At 38.0% G+C, this 22261-nt stretch overlaps 1 protein-coding gene across 5 annotated transcripts in view; it reads left to right on the top strand.

Annotated features, from left to right (window-relative positions):
- Positions 1-5875: 5875 nt before the first annotated feature.
- NNT (nicotinamide nucleotide transhydrogenase) overlaps positions 5876-22261 on the top strand; it is an 87700-nt gene continuing 71314 nt past the window's right edge. The window contains exons 1-6 of one of the 5 annotated variants that reach the window (XM_081280947.1): positions 5876-6036; positions 9242-9433; positions 10738-10930; positions 15627-15856; positions 18937-19154; positions 21902-21989. In XM_081280947.1, the coding sequence (XP_081137073.1) occupies positions 10780-10930; positions 15627-15856; positions 18937-19154; positions 21902-21989 (687 nt within the window). In that variant the 5' untranslated portion in view covers positions 5876-6036; positions 9242-9433; positions 10738-10779. Of the gene's footprint in view, positions 6037-6291; positions 6441-6464; positions 6748-9241; positions 9434-10737; positions 10931-15626; positions 15857-18936; positions 19155-21901; positions 21990-22261 lie in introns of those variants that run through there. The other 4 variants (XM_081280946.1, XM_081280949.1, XM_081280948.1 and 1 more) reach the window with 4 other exon arrangements.

Genomic DNA, 22261 nt, shown 5'->3' with positions numbered 1-22261 from the left:
AGTGTAGGAATTAGAAAAATAGACAATAATAACCCAGAGTGCAATGGATTAAACGTTTATTCCCCCTTAATACATGCAATGAAATCCTAACCCCAAGGCAATAGTATTAGGAAATGTAGCCTTTGAGGGATGACTAGGTCACAGAAATTTATGAATAGGATTAGTACCCCTTTATAAGAGACCCTGAAGAGATCCTTCTTCCGTCACTGAGCTACATCCCAACTCCCCTATCCCCTGTTTTTTTTTTTTTGACAAAGCTCAGTTTATTAATTATTCCTTTTATAAATAATGCTTTTGGTATTAAGACTAGTCTTAGGTTCTGGAGATTTTCTCCTATATTTTTCAGAAAGTTTTATGGTTTCATACTTAATTCTGCACTCCATTAGCGTTAATGATTACAGAAGCTGTGAGACTTAAGTCGAGGTTCTTTTTTTTTTTTTTTTTTTTTTTTTTTTTGTAGTACTGGGGATTGAACCCAAGAGGGGTTTAACTGCAACACATAACCAGCCCTTTTTAAATATTTTATTTAGAGACAGGGTCTCATTGAGTTGCTAAGTGCCTGGTTTTGAACTTGCAATCCTCGTACTTCAGCTTCCCAAGCCACTGTGATTATAGGCATAAGCCTCCACACCTGGCTTGAGGTTCACTTTTGTTTTTGCCTACAGATATCTGGTTGCTTTAATGCCATTTATTGAAAAGTTTTTCTTTCCTTCATTGAATTGCTTTTGCATCTTTCACAGGGTCTAAATAAATAATCACAACATGCAATATCCTAATAATTGTACATATCTAGGACTTAGTGGACTCTGAGCTATATTCCTTCTACAATTTTATTCTCCCTTTCATAATAACCTGTGAAATTATCTCCATATTTTTATAGTTAAATAACTTTCCCAAAGATACTTACCCAGAGCCAGTATTCTATTCTTTCTTTCATAGAAGCTGCTTCTTATTTATCTAGCTAACTTTCATTTAGCACTTGCTATGTGCTAAGAACTGTGCTAAGCTTGAGAATTAAGAGTTGAACAAGGTTTTCTGGAATGCAGAGGAGATAGAAGCTAGACTTGAAGAATGAGCTGATACTGAAAAAAAAAAGGGCAGGAAGAATATTCCAGAGAGGAAAAGCATGAGAAAAGCCTGGGAAGTATAGAAAAGTGTCATACCTTCAAGGAAACAGCAAGCATTTTGTTAGAGCTAGAAGGAAGAAAGCAGAAGGGAATCTTCTCTCTTTGGGCTTTAAATCTACATGGAAATCTCAATCGGCAATGACCAGTTGGTCAAAATAGTTGACCAAAACAGTCGGCAGTTGGTCAAAATAGTCTGCAGCTCAGGAGTGAGGTCTGGGCTGAACATTGAGCTTTGGCAGTTGTTATAGTACAGGCGACATTGGGCTATCAGGGAGAAAGTATTAGAATTAAAAGGACAGAGTTAAGGAACATTTGAAACATTTGCACACTTACGTGGTAAAAGAACTGAATGCTGGTTCAAGAAGTAGGAGGGTATAGCAGAATGGTACATCAGAAACCAATGTAAGTGAGAGATTCTTATTTGTTTCTTTGGGTAAAATCTAGCTTAAAAAAAGTCCTTCAAAGTGATGATGTTTCAAAACCAGTTAAAATATTTGATCTAGAGTTATTATCAAATGCATTTTAAAAAGTTAAATATTATAAAATGTTAACTATTATTCCAGGGTTCTTTAATCAAGTAGTGTGATAATAATGATAAGAATAAAATATATAAAAATTTCTGGGTGAGGTGGAGTATGCCTGTAATCCCAGAAGCTTGGGGAGGCTGAGGCAGGAGTATCATAAGTTCAAAACCAACCTCAGAAAAAGCAAGGTGCTAAGCAACTTGGTGAGACCCTGTCTCTAAATAAAATACAAAATAGGGCTGGGGATGTGGTTCAGTGTTAAATGTCCCTGAGTTCAATCCCCTGTACCCCCCTTCCCCCCAAAATTATAAAATATATAAAAATTGACGGAAATTTTCAATTAGATTGTTTTTAAAGACTGCAAATAGAGCTGGGTATGGTGGCACACGCCTGTAATCCAGCAGCTAGAGAGGCTGAGACAGGAGGATCACGAATTCAAACTCAGCCTCAGCAAATAGCGAGGCACTAAGCAACTCAGTGAGACCCTGTCTCTAAATAAAAAAATACATAATAGGTCTGGGGATGTGGCTCAGTGGTTGAGTACCCCTAAATTCAATCCTGGTACCCCTCCAGAAAAAATGCAAATAGTATGTAACTAAGGAACATATTTTCAATTATTAATGCACAATAACTTTCCCTTTTATTTTCCCAAAATAATTTGAATTTTTTGTTTAAACTCAAGAATTGGTAAGTCCATCCATCTTCAAAAACAAACAACAATGCACATTGTGATACCTTTAAACGCACAGTGCCCCTGTAGTGGTTTGAATACTGTTTCCCAATCCAAATTCATATCCACTCCTGTTTGGAAATATAATCTTTGCAGTTGTAATTAGTTAAGGATCATGATATTAAACCATCCTGGCATTAGGATGGTCTTTAAGTCCACTGACTGGTACTGTTTTAGAGAAAGTAGAGCGAAATTTGGAAAAGGTACACAGAAGGCGGTAATGTGAAAAGGCAACCAGATAGTAGAGGTGTCTTTAAGTTAAAGAATTCAAAAGATTGCTGAAAACTGCTGTAAGCCAGGCGAGAGGCATAGGAAGGTTTCTCCCTGAGCATTTTCAGAAGGAATACACTATATTGATACCTTGATTTTGAATTCTGGCTTCTGTAACTGTGAGAGCAACATTTCCGTTATTTTAAGTCCCGCAAATTGTGGTTGTAGGGAAACTTTCAATTTTCTATCTTTCTTCCAAAATTTTGATGATTTTAGTCTATGAAATAAATTGGCAATATAGACAGATTAACAGGAAAAAGCATATAATTTATTAATGTGAGAGCCACACCCAAGGTATGAGATTTCTTAAAGGTCAGACAGTTGAAGCTTAAGTAACATTTTGAACTGGTATTGATGCAAGTCAGAGAAAGGTGGGAGGAAAATGCACTGACCAAAAGTCTTGCTAGGCAGATCTCCCAAACAGTCATCAGAAGATTACCCGTGGGTAATCTCTGTTTGGGCTAGTGTCTTTCTCTTGTGAAAAATCTTTCCTTGGCAAATCGGGGAGAGGGCTCTCAGAGAAAGCCTGTTTCAAATCTGCTCTATCCCCCCCCCCCCACCAAGGGACAGCTTTTCAGAGCCATTCCTCTGCCTGCAGCCCCTCTAATTAACCATCTTGAAATATGCTAAAGAAGTATATTTTAGGAAGGGGTCTCTTTTGATCTCCCTCATAGTAATTACAGAAGCCCTAGGATACTAACATCGTTCTTATCCCTTACCATTTTCCCAGGTCCCCAAAGGGGACTACAGACCCACACCATCACAACTGGCAAGAGTTAGTTTTTCAGATGATCATGATAAATTCAAATACACTCTAGTTTCACTTAAATAGCTTAAACAAATTGCCAATTATTTAACCTTGTTCTGTCTGTGTAATGTCAGTTCTCCTTCACCCTCTTCCAATTAATGTTGATTAGCATTAGTTCATTTAGTCAGTTAATATTTATTTTCTAAGATCAAATACTTGGTTGGCCTGCCTAAGAAACAGCTAAGGGCTAAGATTGAATTAAAGATGTTTATCTCCCTCTCTGTTTCCCCACCCTCTCTCTGTCTCTCTCTTCCTTTCCTAGTGAGGGAGATAAACCCAGGACCTAGCACATACTAGGCAAGGGCTATGTCACTGACCTATCCCTCATCCCTGATAATGGTTCCTTTAATACCTGTCAAGTGTATGCTGTGGTAGACATTATTGTATTATAAGAATCCTATCTCATTGGAGCTAATAATTGCTGTCCTGTTAAAAGTGAAGCTTGAAATAATAAACTGCTGACAACTGTTTAACATAATAAACATAATAAAAGCCTACCAATTCTCTGACCTGGTTTTAACTAGATGCTGGGTTTTTGTAGCAAGTCATCTTTGAGTTCAGTGTTTGATAGCATATCTTCTCAGGCACAGTCTACATTTTTATTTTTGTCTATTGAGCTTACTTCTGATTTTCAGGCTTCAAAGTAGATCCTAATGGAAAATTACACTTGTCTAAAGATTTCTTCCTTTTTACTTCTGATACATTATAACTCTATTGAATATTCGTTTTAAGCTTGTATGGCTACAAAGTCTCCTAAATTTTCAAGGTTTAAATTTTGAGAATTATCTGAATTTCAAAATATAGTTAAAATTGAAATATCAAATAACAAAAGTCTGTAATAAAATCTTGCATATATGTGACTGGTTCTAGTTTAAGATGAACATTCAGAGGTCCAAATAGCCAAAGAGGAAAGAGCAGATAGAAAAACAGGTAGGGTCATTACTACTTCATGGGGAATATGAAATCTTTACAAATTTTTTAAATTAGCGTATAAGATTCAGAAGCAACTTCCAAGCAAACTTCTGGAACTTAAACCAATTTTGGGGGTCCCCCCTTTATGGACTAATTTGCATAATTATATGTAAGAGCTTATGACCTAAAACCCAGCTTTCCAAATGACAATATTTTTACCTGAAGCAATGGAGTCCAAATTACGTTATACAAATGAAAAGAATCAAATAATCATGCTTACTATTAAAGTTAGATGCATACTCTTCATTATTTTCAAAACTGATAAGCAGTGTATTATCTTTGGATTTGTTCTTATGTAATATGATCATAAATTAAATTAAATAAGATATTGAACATTAGGGGCTGATAATTCTTTGTTGTGAGGGCCTGCCCTGTGAAATATGAAATCGTTAGAAGCATCCTTGACTTCCAACCATTAGAAGCCTCTCCTCTGTATCTGCAGCAACCAAATTGTCTCCAAAAGTTGCCAAATTTTCCTTTGAACAAAATTGTCCGTAGCTGGCAATCAAGAACCGTTAACTGCTACAAACTGTGTTTTATATTAAGAGGATTGATTGATTGATTGATTGGTTGATTGTGCTGGATCAATCCCAGACCTTGTTTACGCACTCTTATTTTGAGCAACATCCCCAAGGCAAGAGCTGTTTTAAATCCTTATCCACTGCACCTGTTTCATTGTAGCCGCAATATCTTGAACCTGTTCTGTGGCTGCACTTCTCATGGCTTATTATTATTTTAAAGCATAGGACTGTGTTCTTTCCTGGCTTTGAAATCTTCCAGGAACAGGACAGTGTTTTACTTTGGATCTCAGCGGGAGTCCATTAACTGATTGACCTTTTGTGCCGGTTAAACACAAGGCACTTTCTCAAAGTAAGCGATTCTCTGTGGTTCACTTCTTTTTGAAGATATGGAATACCAGTTTTGCCTTATGACTTTTAAACACTTCAAAACAAAACAAAACAAAATAAAATAAAAACAAAAAGAAGTGACCTTTACGGTGAGACTTTATGATTCAACTTTGTGTAAGTGATCATTTTACACTCCATGTTTTGTTCTCCCACTTTTAGCCTGAATACATCTGCAGAATAAGTAACAGAATTACTCGAAAAGAATGATCAAGTCATTAGTTTTGAAGTTCTTTTATAATGTTGCCGAAAGCAGCTTAGGCCTGGTTAGTAAAGTTAATAAAAGTCCACTGAGGTTGCGTTCCGTTCCAGACGTTGGATATCTAACAGTATTGCAAGACGACTTCTAGGCTGGCTCTGAAGTTGGAAGACAAACACGCAGATGTGTGTTAATTTTCGGGCCTGGACATCATTTCTTAAGAATTTAACTCCACCTCCCCCGCCAGAATGGAAAAACAACGCCCCTATTCCCGCCTTCCACCTCCCCCCCTTTTCCCTAAGGTCTTCTCCTGTTACTGAAGTTCTGATTTTTTTTTTTTCCTAGAGAGCTAAAAGAAAGACAAGCACCAAGAGTGGAGTTATATTATTCACTTACTTGTTCTGGTGGGACACCAGAGAGGAAATTAGACTTTGTAACTGATTCTCTAGGGGAAGAGGACAAATGAATTCCTGAAAACTTCGGTGCAGAGTTTGGCACCAGGTTTGATTGACAAGGACGCGCCTAGGGAAGGCGCGGAGGCGGGGCTGGGGTCTCCTGGGTCCAGCCGAGACAAAGAGGTTTGGGCTGCCTCTTGGAGTGGAGAGACCCTTTGGGGGTAACCGGCTTTTGCGCTCAAAGGGCTCATTTTCTTGAGGTTTCTTTCGCATTCCGAAAGAGGGGACCTGGCAGGAAGAAGACCAGCGCCAAGAAAGGGAGTGGGGAGGGGGCGCCGGGCCCGAGAGTGGGTAGCGCTGCAGTCACGTGGCGGTCGCCGCGGCGGCGGGGTTGGGGCTGTTCTTCCGGGTTGGAGGCACAGCTCCGGGGCCGAAGCCCGGGTCTGCCAGCGCGGCGTTCCCTCACACCCGGTGGCGTGCAGCCGGCGGCCGCCCAGGCTCCGGGCCCAGGTGAGCGCGCAGCGCTGGCAAAAGAGAGCTGCCTGGGCACGCGCTCAAGGCGCAGCTGGGGCAGGGGAGCGGCTGCCCAGACCACCCAGGCCCGGGCGAGGAAGGAGACCTGTCAAGGAGCAGAAGGGGGCGGGGTCGGCAGTGCCCCAGAAACAGGGTGCGCCCGCAGGCCTGGGACTTGGTGGCGAAGGAGAACCGTGCCTTGAGGGCCTCCTTTCGCGAGTCTTCCTGGAGCAGCTGGAAAGGAGTGGGCGGTCGGATTCGGGTTCGGGTCCTCGAAAGGCAGGGTTCCTCGGCAGCTGTGCAGGTGCAGATCTTGGAGCTTTGGAGAACTGCGATAGTCTGAGAGGGTCATTTCGGTCCCAAGCGGCAAGGGGGATGGCTTGGGGGGTGGGGGGGAGGTGAAGAGAGAGGTCACCGAGGACTTTTGATGGGGGTGCACCCAGGCCGCTGGGAGCCCCATAATTGTGCTTGAATCTTGAGGGAGTTCGGGGAGGGTACCCGACTGGGGACATAGGAGTTACCAGCAGAAGTTGTGACTATGTCAGGGCGGATTGGTGGTGGTGGGTGCAAGCTTCTGCGAGGCCAAGAGGGATTTGGAGTGGCGAGGGGGTAGAGATGGCTGAGGGGGCAACTTGGATAAAGCTGATTCAAACTTGAGAGCAGAATGATTGTTCTGCAGCTTGGGCCAGTGGGCTATGGGGGAGGTTATAAATAACGGTCCAGTGCAGTTGCTGGAGGGTGGCAGTTTATTGCGGAGGGAGGGGTGCACTGATGTCAGTGGCTGAGGCACTGGTGGCTTTGGGCGAGGTCACGCTGCCCGTCAGGCTAAGCTTGCCTGGGTATTGTGCCCTTGCTGGTATGTCTCACTTTTAAAAGCATGACTTGTTTACAGTTGCAGGTGTCCTTTATTCGCCCTGTGGTGCTTGCAGTCCTTAAGAGGACTCTTGTCTGGAGTGTTGTAGCCTAGACTATTAAGAGAGGAGGGGGATGGGGCTCATGTGCCTACTTTCTCTTATTTAAAATGTCCCCCTCTTTGCAAAGCTTGTTTTAAAAAAAATTTTTGAAAGGACAGTTTGAGATAAAAAGTTATTGGAAGGCTGAGGGTGGCTTAAACTTTGCTGATGTTTATTTTCCACAAAGCTACACAGACATTTAATTTTCAAACGAAATTTACTGAAACTGCTTGGAGAATGTGTTTATAGGTACCCTGCTTCAGTATACCTGGCCCTAGTTAATCCATCAAAAAATGACTATCAAAAGATTAGGAATGTAGCTCAGTGGTACAGCACTTTCCTAGCATGTTCAGGAGGCCCTGGGTTCCATTCCCAATACTGCAAAAAACAAAACAACAAAAACTTATTGACTTTCACGGGGCCACAGGTAATAGCAAAGTGAATATAAGAGCTAATCAGGATATTGTGTTCCTTTAATCCTCTCCACAATCCTGTGAGGTAGGTGTTATGATTCTTCCCATTTTAAAGATGAAGAACTCAGGTACAGACAGTAAAGTGACTTGCCAATCTCATACAGTTTACCCTTAACTATGTTACCTCTGCTGGGTTGGCTATTTACCCTCAATGATTAAAATATTTCAGGGGAGATAGTTACCCAAATAATTTACATGAAATGACCACATGAATGCCATACAGAAAAAAAAGTTCTGTTTTTTTTTCTTTTCAGTTTTGATTTGTGTAAAATTGTCTTTTTATTGCCTCAAAGCCAGAAAAACAGAGAACTTTAGAGTGCAGATGGGGGAAATGTGATCATTAAAATGGAGTGCAATGTTTGAAAAAAAAAAAAAAAGGTCCAGCCAGTGTTGAGGTGGTTCAGATATTCTCTGAATATCTTTAAGATTTATCTGTATTTAAGTTTACTGATATGGACTGCTCTCAATAATAAAGTACTTCCTGATCTCTGCTCTGTATAGTTTTAACTTGAATTATGTGAACTTTTTTTTGTTTTGTTTTTTGGAGAAGTTGGCCTTCCAAGGTCTTGATTTTACTGATGTCTCATGCCACTGCCAAAGAACTGCTCAATATCACATTGTTATTTTTCAAATAGGCAAGACAAAATTTCCAGACTCCAGGCCATGAAGTAGGATTTCCATTTTAAAATACTGAGAAATCTTATCTAATCATAAGACTTCTAGAACCTAAAAAGGCCCTAAAAACTTTAGCCTTTTATGCTTTTTTTTTTCTTTTTTCTTTTTTCTTTTTTTTCTTTGTAACTAGGTAAGCAGAGGGAGGCTAAGAGAAGTTTAGATCAAATAACCAGGGAGTTGCAAACTTGGACCTTATGGGGCTATGTTAGAGGAAGCTTCATTCATTTGCTGATGAAGTCTGGGTGAACTTTGTCAATTTGTGAGAATGGTGGTTGTTGGGGAACTGGACTGATCCAAGAGGAGAAACTCTAAGTGGGGAGATTGGGATAGGTTGAGGTCAGTCATGCAGTAAGGATAGGAAAAAAATCTACCTCAAAACAAGAATTATCTTTCATGTCTTTGTATCTCCATCAATTCTTGGCATAGCTTTTTTGAATTTTTTTGAATGGGTGGCTGAATTTTGAATTCATTTGCTTGCATTCTCAGCCACAAATAACCCAATGTATGACCCATGAATGAATGGGGAGAATATTTATGGGAGTTTGGAATTCTTTGAGATTGAAATGAAATGACCTATGTGGGAAAACCCTGTAAATGTAAAACTATCTGTTCTCATGCAAAAGATTATTCATATACATTTTTAATTGTGTGCCTAAACATACTTCATGCTCCCTCTTTATTTGCTTTTTTCCTCTAGCTCTTTCCCTTTCTTTTCTGAGCCGTCTAAGAGGACATGATCACCTTCTTTGATCCATGAAAGAACTTTGAACATGTGTTACTACTTTGCCTTGTAGTGTTATTACTTGTTGACTTTTCTTATCTCAAGTGGCTGACCCATTCCATTTTGATTCTATAAGTACTCCTAAGGGCAATACCTTTGGAGTAACAGGTGAGGAACTAGGACTTCAACTTTAAAACATTGCAATATCTCATCTAATCATAAAATATTTAAAACATAAAAGGGCCCTACAAACTGCTCTCCTAAGTTTTTTTTTTTTTTATAGATGAGTAGACGAGGCACATGTTTGTTGAATTAAAGGGCATCTTATGTATAAGCACTGGATGCACTGAGAATTTCCACTATCAATATTTCTTTCTGATATTTTAAAAAATACCAGGGAATTATGGCAGCAGTTTTGTAATTAAAAAAATGAATTAAATATCTCTTCCTCTGGTCAGGAAGAGTATTCATGGAGTCTGTTGAGATCTGGTGCTTGGCCCTGTGACTGCCCATCAAATAGATCAGAACCTACAGACAGAATGGATGGATTTAGGCAAGTTTGACTGATAGAGTCCTAGGTTCTTTGCTTCTTTCCTTTCTTGAAGGAAAGAAAAGAAAGGTGGAGGAACATTAGAAGTGTCAGGATGGTATGAATGTCCTCCATGCATCCCTGGGAATCTGTCAAGGAGGGCAACAGAGGTAGCCAAAGGAGCTTTAGTAACAGCAAAGGCCAGTGACATCTTACTCAGCCTGGTTAGAACTGGCAAAAAGTGGCCACTTTTGACAACCACTAACAAAAATACTTTATTCCCATATCTGCAAGCATAAGTCTATGTGGTAAAGATGGCATGGAATTTTGTTTCTTTTTCCTGGAGCCATATCCCATGCATGTTTAATTTCACTGAGACGTGCGCTTGCAAATAAGAGTTTTGTGTTGACTCTGTCAGTCTGAGTTCAGGGAATCTCACTGACTGTGCATCTAGCTACACTGGATGGCAGTATTTTTTTTTTTTTTTTTTTTTACACAACCTGGTATCTGAATGTAAGTCACAACTGTATAGTATTTTAGGTAGTTTGAGGGAAATTCATAGGTAACTTTGATTATATGCAATTTTTGCTGCACATTGTTGACTTAGAAGGTAACTTGCACAGAAGATATGACTTGATACAGTGTCTTTAAATTCTCTGGCTACATTAAAGATCAGATACACTTGTGTGATTGGTTTGGGATTGAATAGTGAGTTTGCAATTCCAGTTTAGTGGGAAAATGGATTTCAAATTTTAAATATCCGAATTGGAAACACATTTTGAAACATCTTCTTGAAGTAAAAGAATTAGGCAAATAAATTCTTTGTAAATGTCTTCATATAACCATTATATTCCAAGCTCATTAGATTAGTAACTTATGTTTCTTTATGTTAAAAAAAAAGTATTGTTTTCCTTGGTACATAATCCTTTTCTTTTCCTCTTAGTGTTTGCCTTGAGGATTCGGAAAGTTGGGAGCTCCTGTCATCATGGCGAATCTTCTAAAAACAGTGGTGACTGGCTGTTCATGTCCTTTATTTAGCAATTTGGGGTCCTATAAGGTTCTACCTGGGAAGAAGGATGTTTTACGAACATTTCATACTCATCAGGCACTGTGGTGTAAAGCCCCGGAGAAACCAGGTAAAATCTTACTTCAGTGTTTGCTTTAAGTCATAGATATTGGGGCTGGGGATGTGGCTCAAGCGGTAGCGCGCTCGCCTTGCATGCGTGCGGCCCGGGTTCGATCCTCAGCACCACATACCAACAAAGATGTTGTGTCCGCCGAGAACTAAAAAATAAATATTAAAAATTCTCTCTTTCCTCTCTCTCCTCTCTCACTCTCTCTTTAAAATAAAAAAAAAAAAAAAAAAAGTCATAGATATTAATAGCTCTCCTGGTGGTAGATAAAAGGGAAAACCATACAGTTTTATAACTTGGTGCTTACAAGTGATCATTTTAAATTAAAAAAAGAGTGCTGTCTTATATTTTCCATGTATAGAAATTTCTGATTGTCATTATTAAGAGAAGAAAGGAAAGTAGAAAGTGATAAAAGATAAATCAGTTGCACCTAGGGGGCTGTTGCTGCCTTCCAGTATTGGGGGTTTATACCATGTATAGCTCATCTATGCTCAGGAATTAAGAATTAAATGTATTAATTGATCTATGTTAGTGTTTTCCGATTTAATAAAGAGCACCTTCATCTCAGTTGCTCAGGTCAGAAACCGTGGAGTCATTCTATACCCTCTGAATTGGTAAAGGTCAGTTCTACCTTGCGTCTACACTGACCTCTTCTCAATGGACCAGTCTTCTAAATAGTCTCTGAGCTTTGTACCTTGGCCCTCCTGCAGTTTGTTCTGCACTTGGTGGAAGAATCTTTAAAAGATAAGATCAGGTCTCTTCTCTCAAGATTTACCAGACTTTCCAGCGCATGCAGAGTAGGAGTGCAAGTTTTCCAGGGGCCTGAAGGAGGAGAGACTGAGAGGGGGCTGTCCTAAGTTGAGTCAGCTTCCTCTTAGCAGTCTTTTCAAAGACTATCCCAGGGCCCCTGTTTACCCCTCACTGGCCATGCTTTAGGCACATGGCCATTTATAAAGGAGACTTGGACTTTTTTTTTTTTTTTTTTTTTTTTTTTTTTTAGATGGCAACATACTCAGCTAAAAATGGCCTTTTGGTACTAAGATGGAGGGACAGGATGGATGTTAGGAGTCAACTTTTGATACAAAGGATAATCCTTACTTCTTTTTAAGTTTGTAGGACTGTTTGTTCATTAAAGTATCCTACATTGCTGGGCATTTTGAATTTTTGTGTCTGCCTTAAATAGACTTCAGAACCTCTTTTCTTGTTCTCAGATAACAAGTCACTGTTGCCAGGGTACCTTTCCCTAAGAGCTCCCAAATTTACCTTCAGATGCTTTCTTTTAAACTGCTGTGGAGGGGCTGGGGATGTGGCTCAAGCGGTAGCGCGCTCGTCTGGCATTCGTGCGGCCCGGGTTCGATCCTCAGCACCACATACTAACAAAGATGTTGTGTCTGCCGAGAACTAAAAAATAAATATTAAAAAAAAAAAAACTGCTGTGGAAAGCCAGATTGCCCACTGTGATAAAATTGTGCAAAAAAAAAAAAAAAAAAAAAAAAAAAGTAAATGACTGTTCTGAGGACATGAGGCTTGTCCTTATGACTAATAAATTTCAACATCTCTATATTAACTACATGAAAGATTTTTGTTTAGCTTCTGGTTATTTTGGAGGGTGGTGTGTGCTGTGGATTGAACTCAGGGGCACCCGACCACTGAGCCACATCCCCAGACCTATTTTGTATTTTATTTAGAGACAGGGTCACACTGAGTTGCCTAGTGGCTTGCTTTTGCTGAGGTTGGTTTTGAACTCGTGATCCTCCTGCCTCAGCCTCCCAAGCTGCTGGGATTACAGGCGTGTGCCACCTGCCTGGCTAATTTCTGGTTCTCAATTATTTTCTGGATACTTCTTTTTTATCCCTAAAAGATAAGGATTCTATTTTTTCCTTAATATAGCTAGATTTTCATTACCACGTTGAGAAGCATAGAAAATAATTCCACTCAGGTTTTCTCAATTGTTTCTTTTTTCTCTCTCTCCCTTTGTTCCTTTCCTCTTTTTCTTTTTCCTCCTCTTCCGCCTCCTCTTCATCTTCTTCTTTCCTTCTCCTCCTCTCCTCCTCTTCTGCTCCTCTTCCTTCTTTTGGCTTGTTCAAAGAATGATCTTTCTTTCTATATTCTATCATTGTATCTAATATTGTATTATTCTGTCTTCATGTATTAGCTAGAATTTTTCTATCAAAAAACATTTGAAAGAGGGGAATAAATGTTTAATTCTTTCCCATTATTTACTATTTTTGCTAATAATGAGTTGTTTTCCTTATGTATTCGTTTCCTTTCCAAGCTTAGTGGCTTCATACATGACAGAGTTATTATCTTAAGGAAATCAAAATCAACTAGATCTCTCTGGGCCTAAGGTGTTGGCAGGTCTGTATCCCTCTCTGGAGCTCCGGGGGAGGATGTTTCTCTGCCTTTTCCAGTTTTTGGAGAGCCCCGCCTTTGTTGACTTGTGGTCCTTTGTTCCACCTGCTTTCTTCCACATTTAAGGAACCTTGTGATTACAGTAGGGCAATTAAGATAATCTAGGATATTCTTATCTGAAAGTCAGTTGATTAGCAACCTTAATCCCATCTGCTTCCTTAATTCCCCTTTGCCATGTGTTGTGATATACTCACAAGTGTTGGGTATTAGGACACTGAATATATTTGGGAGAACATTATTCTGCCTTCCACATGCTATTATTCTCATGTTGACCAATAAAGCTTTAAAATATTTTATTTGTTGAGTATCAACACGAACATATGGATTATAACATCTTTGGATGTATTTTACTCCATTGCTATTAATTATTATTTTTGATGCTTCAAATTATAGTTGGCCCATAGAAGCCATTTTAAGTTAGCTTCTAAATTTCTTTGACATGACTTGAGTTATCTTTGGTAGCTTCCTTGATTTTTGACATGTAGGGCCTAGATTTGATGACAGATGATTGAACTTTAGGTCAGAGTATATGATGTAATTTAGCACATCAATCCAAATGTTTGTGAGCTATCTCTTTTCCTCCCTCTCTTCCAAGTAAGAGTAAGCATTTATTTGCCTTTGGTTTACTGTAAATTTTTAATGCACAAGTAGTTTGGAAATCTAAGACAATGTTCAAATTCAGATAGTTTTAGGTTGACTTCTCCAAGATCTTACTTAACAACTTATTCTGAATCAATAATTTGATTCATTCTTAAAATAATGAGTTTAGATTTTAAAGAGTAGATTTCCTAAGCTTTAGTAAAACTTATAAAGAAATAGATACTCTATTTTAAAAATTGTGTTTATATCTACATATTGAATGAAACACCAGAAGTAAGTAATATCCTTAAGCTAACACTGGCCTGAACCATATGTAAGTAATATAAGTATATATCATGCAGTCACTTTTGGTTTGCAAAGAACAGAATCTTAATGGGTTATATTTTTCAAAGAGGGTATATTGTATGATTCTTGGGAAGAATGGGAGCCCAGGAGACCCCTCATCTACTTTTGGAGAAGTGGAATGTTATTCTGGATTTTATAGCCATGACTTATCTTCCTTCTTTTAATATCCACTACTGCTGTGTCTGCCACTCCTGCTGCTGACCTTCCTTTGATTGCCCATGACTATGCTTATATATACCTTTTACACCGTTCTTTTCTCCTTGTCTTTTTTCATGAGTCTCCCATTCAGACTCCCTGGGAGAACATTATTGAGTTGGGTAGATGCTGGCCAACATGAGTGTCCCAGAGCAGAATTCCTGTATAAGTGATCTTCTGGACCATAGCTGCTGGTTTTCTGAATGTCTGCCCTAAAGATGATTATTATCTAGGACCCAGTTGGTGATCTCTTATCAGTTGTTGCTAAGCTTGTAGGGTCTCAAAATACCACATTTGAAAATCTCTGAGAAATTGCCTGTGGCCAAATTGGCAGGAAGGGGACTTTCAGTGTGGCAGGACACCAAAGTATGTAACATAGGATTGTTCTTCAAAACAGTGATTTACGCTGGGCATGGTGGCCCATACCTGTAATCTTAGTGACTCAGGAGGCTGAGAGAGGAGCATTTTAAGTTTGAGGCCACTCTCCGCAACTTAGCGAGACCCTGAATAGCTTAGCAAGACTCTGTCTCAAAAAATAAAAAGGGCTGGGGATGTGGTTCAGTGGTTAAATGCCCCTGGGTTCAATCTCCAGTGCCAAAAATATGAAAACAAACAAACTAAAAAAACACAGCAATTTACTTTTGTCTTTGATAAAGGTTAGGACAGGGAGACCAGAATCCCCAAGTTTTAGAGTTAGCATGCTATGTAATCTCTCAACCCATTTTTTCCCTCTGAGAATGCCTTAAAGAAAGCAATTTGATTAAATAAAATACTCAAAACATTCAGGAGAGTGGGCATAAAAATTTCCTATCATCTTTCAATGAAAGTAAAAGAATTATGATTGTGAATCAAAAACATCATTTTGGATAGCAACATGTGCATGCAGTATATTTTTTTCTTTTTTTTTGAGAGAGAGAGAATGAATTTTTAATATTTATTTTTTTTAGTTTTGGCAGACACAACATCTTTGTTTGTATGTGGTGCTGAGGATCGAACCTGGGCCACACGCATGCCAGGCGAGCGTGCTACCACTTGAGCCACATCCCCAGCCTGCAGTATATTTTGAAGAACAGACTGCCCATTTCCATTTCCTGAAGTCTCTTGTTAAACATTTTTTTTTTTGCTTATTACCTTTGTCTGTTTGTAGGAATTCCATATAAGCAACTGACTGTTGGAGTCCCCAAGGAGGTTTTCCAAAATGAGAAGCGAGTGGCATTGTCTCCTGCTGGTGTCCAGGCCTTGGTCAAGCAGGGTTTTAATGTTGTCGTGGAATCAGGTGCTGGCGAGGCTTCCAAGTTTTCAGATGATCACTACAGAGCAGCAGGTGCCCAAATCCAAGGGGCGAAGGAAGTTCTGGCTTCTGATTTGGTGGTCAAAGTAATTATTTCTTTTCCCTTTCCCATTGATAGCATGTTGACTTTTGGAAATTGTTTCACAGAAAAATTAAATTACTTTCTTTGGTTTCTTAGTTTTTCCAATGTTCTTTCTTTTTAATTGATACATAATAATTATACATATGGGTACATATCTGTGTACATATTTGAGGGAAATGATCAAATGAGCATAATGAAAATTTGCAGTCAGCGGTCCAGGATACCCAAAGGCAAGTATTTAATTACTGCTAGAATTGGAAAGAAGATATGAATCTCAGCCTGGGATTGAATGTACATTGTCTGCTACCTAAGGGCATGATGATTTGCACTGTGTAAGTGTTATTTCTAGAGAGGGTATGACTATTCAGAGAAAGCAACATCTGGTAAGTGGCAAGTGGCCTTACTGACTTTAAAAGAAAGTCTTAAGGAAATGTATAGTAGAAATTATATGCTAATGAACTTTAGAATTAAAATTTGAAGTAAAAAAAAAGTCATATAAAAAGGGAAAGCTGGAGGGGCTGGAGTTGTGGCTCAGCAGTAGAGCACTTGCCTCGCACGTGGAGACCCTGGGTTCGATTCTTAGCACCGCATTAAAAAAAAATAAGTGCAATAAAGGTATTGTGTTCAACTACAACTAAAAAGTAAATATCAAAAAAAGGAAAGTCTGTATCAAGAGTCTAGTGCAGATGATAAATAGAATTGGGCACTAAATTAAATCTTGCACTTTCTACAACTAATGTAAGCAAAGTATGGATTATGGATGTATGATTACCAGATTAAAATAAACTCACTTTTCAGAAAGATATGCTTTTTAACAAATATTTCTTAATTGTCAGTGGATCTTTATTTTATTTATTTATGTGTGGTGCTGAGAATTGAACCCAGCACCCCACAGAGCTACAACCCTAGCCCAGATGTGCTTTTACATATTGATTTCTAAGAAGACTCAATCACATAGGTGTGTGTGTGTGTGTGTGTGTGTATGTGTGTGTGTGTGTTTTGAACATAAAGTCCACTGAATAACTTGACAGCATCTTTTTTTTTTTTGGTACTGGGGATTGAACCCAGGGGTGTATAACCGCTGAGCAACATCCCCAGGTCCACCCTTTTTTAAAACAAAAATTTTTTAGTTGTAGATGGACATAATATCTTTATTTTTATTTGTTTATTTTTTTGTGGCCTGAGGATCGAATCTAGGGCCTCACATGTGTGAGGCAGTGCTCTACCACTGAGCTACAACACCAGCCCCCCCTGGCTTTTAAAAAAATTTTATTTAGAGAAAGGGTCGTGGTAAGTTTCTAAGTGCCTTGCTAAGTTGCTGAAGCTGGCTTTGAACTTGAGATCCTCTTGCCTCAGTCTCCCAAGCTATAGGGATTACAGGTGTGCACCATCATTTGCCCGGTCTTGGTAGGATCTTAAATGGTGATTTTGGCAGCAGATATATAAGACCAATTTTTATTGAAATGATTAGTGAAATGTATGTCACTAATGTATGTCTGGAGATAAGTTGTAATTCAGTTAAAGCTTTTAAAACTTTTAGGTTTATAGATATTTGGTGATATAATTTGGTATAGAGTAAAAGAATTTAGGGAAAATAGAAAAATAAGTACAATCCATTGCATCATGTTTTAGGGGACAAAACCTTTTGAAATGTCTTTCAATAAATATAAGACTATATGTAAATTTTGAAGTGGTTTGTTTTTCATTTAGGGATTCATAATGTGTACAACCATGTTAAAGGTGTGATGAGAAATTTGTAACATAGAGACTGATAGCTTTATACCAGCACTAATAAACTATTTAATCTGGGAGCTTTCTCTTGAGTCAAGCCTATTAATATCCTTTGGAACACATTCAGAGGAACATTCAGTTGGCTTGACATACTCAGATGCCAGCAGTCTCAGCTGAGAATTTCATAAAGGCCAGTAGAATCAATTTGGAGTTGTCCTTTAATTTTTACTAAATCTGTGATATGGATTTTCATGGAGAAAAAAGCATATAGTGTCCAAGAAGTGTTTCTTTCTTTTCTGGTGTTTGGAATTGAGCCCAGGGTCTTACACATGCTATAGGCAAGTGTTCTACTGCTGAGATACACTCCTATCCCAAACTGGATTTTTTTTTTTCTGAAATTTTAGGGATTAAATCCAGGGCTTTAGGCATGCTAAGCAGGTTCTCCCACTGAGCTACATGCCTGGTCCAAAGTCTTGAATCATAAGCATTACCAGGTCAATACCTGAAATAGGCAAAGGTGTCTAGAAGCTAAAGGGAGATGATATGATACGATAGAAATCACTCATCCAGCATTTGTATTTAAAACATAAGTCCCAGATGCTGAGTTTTCTGTTTTTACTTGCCTAAAAGCATTACTACAAACTGGGAGCTAATGAAATGTCTTAAACTTCTTAACAGAATATATTGTAGCTTTTTGTTTAAGTCCAATTCAGCAAAGCTACTAGTTTGATTTATGTTCATTTATAGTCATCTGGCATTTTAAGGTGACATAAATCTATACTTACTACCATGGAGTCTTTAATTTACAACGTTCCTAATGTCTGACTACTCCAGATGTTTATGCTTGTCAAAATTAGCAGGTATTGAATCTTTGAATATGCAAAAAAAAATTCCCATCTATTTAATCTGCCTTTTAATTTTACCAGAGTAATTAGTTTTGGGAGGACAGGTTTGTTGTAAAACTTCTGTATTATTTCACTGCTCTTTAGTTAATTGTCAACCCTGACCCAAACTGTGTTTTTCCTAGGTGTGTGTGCTCTCTATTCATAACAGTCCATAGGTCATTAATCAAAAAATAGCATATTTCTTTGTGTGCCTTACTTTGCTTATGAATTTGGGCAGATACTTCTTAATGAAAGAATAACTTCTAGATTATTATTTCAGTCATTTTGCATATTTTTTGAATTGTCTTGTTTGTTTAAAAATATGATCAAGATTTTTATGTCTGTATTTTCTTTTCCATGCTGGGATTATATCCAGAGCTCTGCACATGCTAGGCCCATACTCTTACCACTGAGCTACATCGCCAGTCCAATATTCATATTTTAATCTGTGATTTGACTTTCTTTTCAGGTACGAGCCCCCATGGTTAATCCAACATTAGGTGTTCATGAAGCTGACCTTTTAAAGACATCGGGAACACTGATTAGTTTTATTTACCCAGCCCAAAATCCAGACTTGCTAAATAAACTTTCCAAAAGAAAAACTACAGTTTTGGCAATGGACCAAGTTCCAAGAGTCACAATTGCTCAGGGATATGATGCACTAAGCTCTATGGCCAACATTGCAGGGTAGGTTTATTCTTTTCCATTTCAATTAAATAAAAGCACAATGGTGATACACAGACATCCACCCTGTAGCTCTTCAGTCTTCTAGTGATGTCCTTTGCAGTAATCGTTGGAAATTGCAGTCTTTTGAGACTACACTTAAATTATTTTTATGACTTATTGTTTCATTGTGATCAGATTAGAAGTGAACACTAACGCACACTCCTTTTTAGTCTTCCTGGGTGGAAGAGAAGTAGTATTTTTATCTACCAAAGGAAATAACTGTCAGATTATTTGTAATGAGGATTACAAATTTTGTGTGTGTATACATGTATATACTAGTTTCAAATTGCTGTTTTTGTAATTTGTCAAAAGTGGTTATGTATTGGCAGTTTGATATGGAAAAATGAAGGTAGTTTATAAAATATTTTAAATAATTTTTTTTTTTTGCCTGAAACAAAGTTTATACATTACAACTGAAGAGTCTGGGAAGGTCTTTTTTTCTCTGGGGAAGCTGAATGAGCTATGTGTTGTGAACATGAATTTTGATTTCTCCTGTCACATGATGTCAGGTTTGAAATTTTCCACTTGTGGTGTCTGGATTTTGGAACACTTTGGTTTTCAGAGATTAGGAATGCTCTATTTGTATATACATATTAACAGATATACCATCGTAATGAGGTTTTGCTTAGGTGAATTCATAAAATATTTAATGAGTACAGAAAATATCTGTATTAAATGAAGTTTCATCTGGAGTCAAAACCCATACTGATGACTGAGAGCCATGACATTTTATTTTCAAGGCCACGATAGTAATACGCTTCAGTTGCCTGCCAGCACTATTTCATTCCCTGTGTTTTGCCTGATTGCTATGTAGAGAAGAATTCTAAGATCCATTTTTCTTGGAAGAATATGACTATACTGGAGTAATCCTGCCTGCTGTGGGTGAGGTAGAGTATAGTCAGAATCTTTTGAGCAAAATAAATATTATGAGGCAATATAGGATGGGAAGAGTACTCGGAACCATGCCTATCTCCATCTCACCCACTGTGGTCCCAGTTTGTCTGAAGTTTGAACCTTTGTGGATCCATGGGACACAGCTTTGAAGACTCACTTATGTGATGTCCTGAGCTGACATATACAAAGGTCATGCTGTGAAATGAATTACCTGGTATACATAACCACATGGTGTGGAATAAATCATTATCTAACAGACACCAGCCACATCATGGTGAAGATGAGTTGCTTCTAGTTCAACTATTATTTCTGAGCTTTTGTAAAAATACCCATTTTTTTCTATTATTAACACTTTCTTGTGTATTTTTTTGTATAATCTCTCATTTGTGTAATTTTTCAGCATAGCAACTGCATATTTTAAAACATAATTCCCAAAGTAGTTTCTTACAATGATCTTTGTATATTTATCATATTTGCTCTTTGAAAAGTTTTGAAAAGTTCTATCATTTGAATTCAGAAGACTAACAGATAATCTCTAAAATACTGTTTCCTGTTCTAGTATGATTAACCAACATTAGTAGTGACATTTTTGCATTGTTACATCAAGTACAAAATATGATCAGGGAGAGGTTTTGTTGCCAGTTAGAAGTTGGGTCTTAACGTTAAATGGTTGTATTATTAATGAGACAGAGAATATTACTGAGCAAGAATGTATAAGTGCCTTTTTAAAAAAATGTTGTATACTTTTAAAAAAATTTATTTTAGTTGTCATTGGGTCTTTTACTTATTTATATGTGATGCTGAGGATTGAACCCAGAGCCCCACCTATGCCAGGCAAGTGCTCTATCACTGAGCCACAACTCCAGCCCTATGAGTGCCCTTTGAGTATAAAAATATATAAAATGGAGATCAGTGTAGTATGTCCAAGTTCTCCTAGTAGAGTAAGTGTGGTGCATACTGTTAGTTTTTATTTCACAGCTTGTTTCTTTAGCTGAAACACTTAAATGTTTATTGCATATTTACTATGTGATAGGCAGTATGCTAAGCACTTTGCCTGCATTATCTCATCTAGTCCTAACAACAGCTCTCAGAGATAGATGCTTTTTTTGTCTCCATTTTATAGATGAAGAATCCAAGAATTACATTTTCTCAAGATTATAAAGCTAATCAGTGGTAGGTCTAGGACATAAACTGAGGTTAGTTTATCTGAGAGTTTCATGCTTTCAATCATTAGAGATCAAGAGTTGGAATCTTATTATGTACAGCATATGGTTAATCTAATTCTTTTATTTGAAAGTTTCCCCCCTGTATTGTTAAGTACTACATAATCATCAAAGAAAATTTAGACAGCATAATAAAGTATAAAGGATGTGGAGTCTCAGCATCCAAAGAAAAGCATTGCTGTCATTTTCTTGACTTTCCTTGTTACTTTTTCCTTCTCAACTAATCAATCTTCTTTGGTATTCCTTATGAAGGGGCTAGGTAGCCTTAAGGATAAGAAAGTGGCTTAGAGCCAGGCTACCTGGATTAGGTCACTGGTTCTGACATTTACTGGCTGGGTGACCCTGGACAAGTCTTTTCATCTCTGTGTATCTCATTCTCCTCGTAAATAAAAGTGATGATCCTATCTATCCAGAAGCTTGTTGTGAATATTAAAGGAGTGAGTATATGTGCAACACTTAGAGCTGTTCTTGACACTTAGTAAATACTAAGTATTAGCCATATTCTTGACAAGGCAAATTGATAACCTGCAATAATGTATGGGCCGAAGACCTTTTATTTCATGGGATTATCTATGTATTTACTTTTTAAAGGTATAAGGCTGTTGTCCTAGCTGCAAATCATTTTGGACGATTTTTCACTGGTCAGATCACAGCTGCTGGGAAAGTTCCTCCAGCTAAGGTAGGTACAACTTTGAATGATTCTTCATAGTACAAATTGGAAACAAGGGTATATATAGTCTTAAAATTAATTATTTTAAAAATTTTATGTGTATTAGTGTCACTGATGACTTCTGTGTGCTCACAAATTTAGGGTGGCATCTCAAAGCTGAACGTTTAAGATTGCTTAAGAAAATGAAATTTGACTACTTTTGACTTACTAACTTGAACTCTTTTTTTAATGTATTTTTTAAAGTTCTGGTTGGACACAATATCTGTATTTTATTTATTTAT

Source organism: Spermophilus citellus (genome assembly GCF_964194105.1).
Source record: "Spermophilus citellus genome assembly, chromosome: 1".
NCBI lineage: Eukaryota > Metazoa > Chordata > Mammalia > Rodentia > Sciuridae > Spermophilus > Spermophilus citellus.
This window is presented reverse-complemented; position numbering and strand designations above follow the sequence as displayed.